Source organism: Rhododendron vialii, chromosome 3a (assembly GCF_030253575.1).
Source record: "Rhododendron vialii isolate Sample 1 chromosome 3a, ASM3025357v1".
In the NCBI taxonomy this organism is placed as follows: Eukaryota; Viridiplantae; Streptophyta; class Magnoliopsida; order Ericales; family Ericaceae; genus Rhododendron; species Rhododendron vialii.
Window position 1 is genome coordinate 2,594,917 of NC_080559.1, and position 7,117 is coordinate 2,602,033.

At 40.8% G+C, this 7,117-nt stretch overlaps 1 protein-coding gene across 1 annotated transcript; it reads left to right on the forward strand.

Moving 5' to 3' along the window:
• The first annotated feature begins 205 nt into the window (after positions 1-205).
• On the forward strand, positions 206-7,117 carry LOC131319025 (uncharacterized). Its single transcript, XM_058349122.1, has 3 exons — positions 206-3,669; positions 5,899-6,243; positions 6,958-7,117. Exon 1 carries the CDS (start codon positions 402-404, stop codon positions 3,612-3,614), a length of 3,213 nt encoding a protein of 1,070 aa, XP_058205105.1. The 5' UTR covers positions 206-401; the 3' UTR covers positions 3,615-3,669; positions 5,899-6,243; positions 6,958-7,117.

Sequence of the window (7,117 nt, forward strand, 5' to 3'; positions counted from 1 at the left end):
AATGTTTAATTAAAAGCTCAAAGAAAATCTACATCATAATAAAAACGGATGTTACATCTCCGTATCATATTTATAATAGATCGAATTTGATGATCCTCTCCCTACAGTTGCTGAATTAGTCTTACAAATATGGATCCCATAAACATTTTCAAAGAAATGGAGTATATTCTTGCAATAAAATGTTAAAACTATCCGGGAGGACAGAATTGCCCCACCCCTACAATATTTAGTGACAGGTTGGGTGGATTTTGAAGTAAAGTTGTCAAGAAATTATTAACAACCACACTCAACGAATGGACATCACGTACCACTGAGCTTTAGAAAACCATTTTCACACCCAAATTCTAAAACATACGTCTGCTTGATTTTCTTGTCAAATTTTCAGGTGTCTTTCAAAGAGCATGGCCAGTACTAGTAGTGAAGCCCCTCCCTCATCACCTCCTGAAACTCCAACCATCAACAATTCTACCAAAACCAAATCCATCTTCTCCATTCGATCGTATTTTGTAGCAAACTTAAAGGCCAAATTTTGTGTCTCCAAACTCAAACCGGTTGACAACAGCCACCACAATGCAGCAGCTTCCAGCAGTGCAACCACCAAACCAAATGACCACCACAATGCAGCAGCTTCCAGCAGTGCAACCACCAAACCAAATGACCACCAGGGGGAAGATCTTGCCCCTTCTTCTGAATTAGCGATCCCTAATGATCTCCTCCTCGTTGACTCAGCCTTGAAGAATTACACGGACCATATGACCGATCAAATCAACCTCGCCCGTGACAAGTTCAAGGAGCTACAACAAAACTCACGGAGCAGTGAAAGAGACTTTGAAGAACTCCGAAAGGCCATCGTGAAGCTCAAGTTGCAGATCCCTACGCAGGTGAATATCCTTTCAACCACCAGCAAAGACGATCACCACGGTGGAGCAGCTCTTTCCCCCTCTTCTAAACTGATGCATAATGATCTCCTCCTCGTGGATTCGGCCTTTGCCGAGACAAAGGAGTACATGGACCATATGAGTGAGAAAATCAACCAGGCGCATGAGAAATTCAAGGAGCTACAAATGTTACCGAGTAGTCCTGAGAGAGAATTTGACGTTACACAAAAAAAGAAGAAGAGAGAATTTGATGAACTACGAAAGGCCATCAAAAAGCTAAAAGTCCAGATCCCTTCGCATGTGAAATTCGGTTCTGCTGATTCCAACCGACATCGTAACCGGTGGCCTAATATAAACGAGGCCGAGGATGGAATGACGCACTTCTTCTACAAGGAGCCATGGGTTCCGTTCACTAGTGGTTATCATATCCAACGCCTATTGGAAGCTTTTCATGACCTCTCTGACCCATTACGTTGGTGTTTGTTATGCTTCTTCAGATTCCCACCAGAGGCAACTATAAAGAGAACAACGATGATTTACCTTTGGATAGGGCAGGGATTTACTTCCTGGCATCTACCCCGCATTGAAGAGGATGAAGGCATTAGGATCTTTGATGAGCTTATAGAAAAGGGCTTCATTGAGCCTGTCTATCAAAATTGCTCATTGGTGCCAGACAGTTGTAGGATGAGCCTTTCTGTTCGTTCTTCTTTACACAATGCAGCTGAAGGTAGTGGATTTACTTCAAATGACACTCTTGATCTTGATTTTGGTTTTGTTTGTTGTAATCCATGCGATTATGGGAAGTCATGCCTAATCAATGTTGGTGAGGCCATTATTAATTGCGGGCCTGAAATATTTGAGAATATGAAGTTTATTCGAAGTCTTTATCTCGGAAGGTGGCAGAACTCAGCTATGCACCACATTGAACTAGCAAATCCCAAAATTCTTCATGGAGTGAAGAATCTGTTTTTGTTAGAATTTCTTAGCCTTCGAGGAATTTCTATGATTACAGAACTTCCAACAGCCATTTTAGAGCTCAAGCTTTTGAAGATCTTAGATTTACGAGCTTGTCATAATCTTGAGGTGATTCCCGACAACATCAGTTTGCTCAAGAGACTGACACACTTGGACATGTCTGAGTGTTACTTTTTAGAACACATGCCCAAGAGTCTTGCTCTACTATCAAGACTCGAAGTCCTTAAGGGATTCTTGATTGGAGATTTCAACAACAACAAACAATCATGTACTCTTCACGATTTGTCAAGACTACGGGAGTTGAGAAAACTTAACATTTACGTAAGAGTGAAAGACTTTCACAGACTTTGGGACTTTGATGATTTAAAAAAATTTCAAGGCCTGCAAAAGTTGACCATATCATGGGGAGGATGCTCTTTACAAGGTGAAAGCAGCAGACAAATTCAAGAAGAAGCAAGCATGGAACTTCTCAAACAGGGCCCTCTAACACTCCCTCCCGGATTGCAGAAACTAGACCTTCAGTGTTTCCCTACAGAGCGTCTAACCGATTGGTTAAGGCCTGCTGAAATAAAGGAACTAAATAAACTCTACATTAGAGGCGGGCAACTAAGTGACCTAGGACAATCACAGAAACACCAAGGGGAGCACTGGAAAGTGAAGATATTGCGTTTGAAGTACTTGAGCAAACTAGCAATAGATTGGAGGGACTTGAGGAGATCATTTCCTGAATTAGTTTACTTGCACCAAGTAGAATGCCCCAAGTTTACTAACTTCCCGTGTGATGAGAGTGGTGTATGGATGGAGAAGAATGCCATATATATTCAGGAGCAGCTACAGAAATACCAGAATTACTCCATCAAACGATTTTCCATTGACCGATCGCATCTGTTTCGGTTACAATTTCTTAGCCTTCGAGGAATTTCTACGATTACAGAGCTTCCAACAGTCATTTCAGAGCTCAATCTTTTGACGATTTTAGATCTACGAGCTTGTCATAACCTTAAGGTGATTCCCAACAACATTGGTTTGCTCAATCGATTGACATGCTTGGACATGTCCGAGTGTTACCTTTTGGAACACATGCCCAAGAGTCTTGCTCAACTATCAAGACTTGAAGTCCTTAAGGGATTCTTGATTGGAGATTTTAACAACAACAAACAATATGCATGTACTCTTCACGATTTGTCAAGACTACGGGAGTTGAGAAAACTTAACATCTACGTAAGAGTGAAAGACTTTCACAGACTCTGGGACTTCGATGATTTAAAAGAATTTCATGGCCTGCAAAAGTTGACAATATCATGGGGAGGATGCTCTTTACAAGGTGAAAGTGGCAGACAAATTCAAGAAGAAGCAAGCATGGAACTACTCAGACGGGGCCCTCAAACACTTCCTCCCGGATTGCAGAAACTAAACCTTCAGTGTTTCCCTACAGAGCGTCTAACCGATTGGTTGAGGCCTGCTGAAATAAAGGGACTAGATAAACTCTACATTAGAGGAGGGCAACTAAGTGATCTAGGGCAATCACGGGATCACCAAGGGGAGTACTGGGAAGTGAATACATTGAGTTTGAAGTACTTGAACGAATTAGCAATAGATTGGAGAGAATTTAGGAGATTATTTCCCGAATTAGTTTACTTGCACCAAGTAGAATGCCCCAAGCTTACTAACTTCCCTTGTGATGAGAGTGGTGTGTGGTATCTATTCAGGAGCGCGCAGCTCCAGAAATATCTTTGGCTAACAGATAGGATCAGTTGTTGAGGGAGAGTTAGAATCTTGGCTGTAAATTACTCCAAGTGGAGCCTCCCCAAGCAAGGTAATTCTCCCATGGCTTCTTTATCTTGTATTATTTCATGTTCTTCCTCTCCCATGGCTGTAAGTGTATGTATAGTCGAATCATATTTGTTTTGAGTTTTGATTGTCCATTTCTTTCAAGACAAGTATAATGACTTCAGATGATTGTCTAATTTAGCTGATTTGTATGAGAGTTTTTTTGTGACATCCCGCTTTCCGGTGGCTGGCGGTACTGCAGGATAGCAGGCTCCATCCGGACGGGAGGGGGCAAGTCAAGGTTTATAAGAAAAGATCTCTCCTACTTGTACAAGGCCTTTTAAAGCCATGAGGGCGGGCCAAAACGCATAGGAACTTCATAGTTAAGCGTGCTCATCCTGGGGTAGTCCAAGGATGGGTGACCTACTGGGAAGTCTATGGGCTTTGGACGTCCAAAACGGACAATATTGTACAAAGATGGAGCGGGTCGTTACAAAATGGTATCAGAGCCCCGCCCTGGGCAAAGTGGTAGGTAGGATGCGCTCAGCTGCCACAGACCCAGGGGGGGTTGCTAGGCTTGTGCAACGAGGACGTTGCATCCTTAAGGGGGGTAGATTGTGACACCCCGCTTTTCGGTAGCCGGCGGTACTACAGGATAGCAGGTTCTGTCCGGACGGGAGGGGGCAAGTCAAGGTTTATAAGAAAAGATCTCTTCTACTTGTACAAGGCCCTTTAAAGCCCGCCCCAAAGCTCATAGGAACTTCACAGTTAAGCGTGCTCATCCTGAGGTAGTCCAGGGATGGGTGACCTACTGGGAAGTCTACGGGCTTTGGACGTCTAAAGCGGACAATATTGTATAAAGATGGAACAGGTTGTTACATATTCCATCGATATACATAATCTTATATAGCAGCTCAGATCAACCAAATAGAACAAAAGTGAATCGCATTTTAAGTCACATAAGAGGATTAAAGGGAGATTTTGAATCGAGAAAAAGTTATTTCCGGATGAGGTGGAAACCATGGGATTTTCACTTCCCATTGTGGACACTACCGTGCGTTAGTTTCGGTAATTTGAACCGTTCCTCTCTTAAGGCCCGCAGAATAGTGTAATCACGCAAAAAAAAAAAAAAAAAATAACAGTTTGATCGAACATCAATAGACGATAGGTATTAGAACTCATCATGATTTCTTGCCTTGATAGGTCTTTTAAATGCTTTTTCCACTTAGTGAGTCTTTCCCCTTACAATAAAAAAGAAGTCTTTCCCCTTGAAATATTAAGATATCTTAAGTCCGATATAGCATAAATCAAATTTGGGAGCACAAAACCAGCTCTTGACTGCTATAGTTAGAGCATGGCAAGGTTGATGGTGCTGGACATATGCTCTCGTTAAACTGAACCCTTTTCACTTTGAATTATGCATTTTTGAAAATATTGTTTTGGTTTGCTATCGCATGGGTTTGGTTTCATTCTATGAGGACCAATGTGAAGAACAATTGTAGTTATGACTAGTAATCTAGTAGACTACCTCCGGTCCTGTATGTTTGGTCATTTTTCACTATTCTAGACATCTTAAAAATCGTTTATACTCTATATTATTTTTTTATAGATGGTCTAGAAAATTTTGTCTACAGGAGTTAATTGAGTTTTTTTTTATTGCTGATAAATCTTGACTTTCTTTCAGCAAAAATGCCATTTGTTCATCCAATCGAATGACACGAACTGCTGAAAAAAAGGACCAAGAATATGAGATGGAGGTAGTAAATTCTACATCTTATATGCATTACTCAGTGTAAGTGCAGTATCGACATAAGCATCCACATGTGAAATGTTTTCTCCATTGCCACATGTAATGGAAAGTTCATTCATACGATTTCACTATGATGGGACTGATATTATCTTGGCAGGGCAGCTTGAAAACAGTGGAGGTTCTTGATACTCCTCGTTCTGGCATCAAGGGTTTAGTCTCATCATTTGTAAAACTGTTGCAGGTAAAATGACGATTGTGTTATAGTATGCAGCATGTTTATTAATGCAGAATAGTTAGGCTGATAGGTTTACAGTGTAGATAAAGAGCTCAGCGTACTATCAGAAATAAAACATTAAATTTGTTTTGAGGTTTAAGATTTGAATCTTGCTGAAATTGCATGCGTTCTGCTTGGTATTTACTTTTCCTTTGGCTTTCAAAGTAAAAGCCCCTGTGAAAGTTCATTCTTTATTGTTTCCATGTGCACATAGAGTCTGCAATTTCATCGTAATAGCTTTTGTGTTTCAGGAAGAAAATGCATCTCCAGAGTGCACTATTGTAAGAACGGCCGGAGAGCTTACTCCATTTGATTTTAATAGGATGCCAGCGGGTGAAGTCGAATGAATCACTTCCCCCAGAGTCCTTCTGTCCCAACTGCCATAGCCCACTCAGCAAATCCGACTTGTTAAGTTTGACTGATGTTGAGAATGGACAATTAAGTGCTGAAACATTTGGGGCTAAATGTTGTTTGAGTTGCCTGTTTCAGATCCTTCCCAAGGAACGCTCTTCCCTGGAGCACTTCTATTCATTTTTACCACAGCCTATTATTGCTCAAGCAAAGAATGACAATCATTGCAATCGGAGATGGCTTAGGTAAGACAGTACAGTTACATGTACTTCATCCCTGTAATTTGTGGATGAGGGATGATTTCAGTTAACATTATTCCAACCCCTCTGTCAGCTTTTTTTTCATCGGTAAATGACTTGTTTCTCACACGAGACCTTAATTTATCTAGCGTAAGTTGCCTTACTTGAGGCCTATGTTCCATGGGATTGGGTATTGGGTGCGGCTGTGCAGGTACTTGTTTAAGTGTCTGCCTCATCTAATTTCCGTTATGGACTCCGAGTTAAGGATCCCGAGATATGCCAAAATATTCAAATTTCTTAGTATATATTTTTTATTGTCGGATAAACAGTGTTTGGAAAGTGCCTTAGGATGTTTCTTTCACAATATAGGAGTTCCATGCACAGGTCAAGATAACTTTGCATTACAAAAAATACTTGCTAGTTGTATGTCAAACTAAAAATGTGTTGGACATGTGTTACGACTTACAACCCTTGTCCTAGTGTAGAGTGTCAGACACATGTATTTTGTATTTTGTGCATTTAACATCGCTCAAGGCTATGTGGAATTTTGTAATTTTTTTGTAGATTACTTTCAATGATCGCGGTTATCGGGAGACCGCGTGTATTTGTGGCTCCTTCACTTCTGAAAATGGATAAATGGTCCAAGAAGTTTCTTGCATCATATGAATTGTTGTGTTATCTTCTTAGGATCTTATAAATTTTTGTGTGTTCTCTTCTTAGGGAGCAAATACAAGATTGCTTGCTTTCAGACAGTGAAGATGGAACCTGAACCTGCTATTTTCTCATTTTCAACTTCTTCTGTGGATATATCTTCTCACTTTAGATGATTGCGTTTTTTAAGCAATGGTTCAACATTGCTAGAGTTGATGCTTCATAAGGC

Bases quoted from the DNA above. Each gene is read 5' to 3' on its own strand.
- LOC131319025 (XM_058349122.1), top strand. From the start codon at position 402: ATGGCCAGTACTAGTAGTGAAGCCCCTCCCTCATCACCTCCTGAAACT.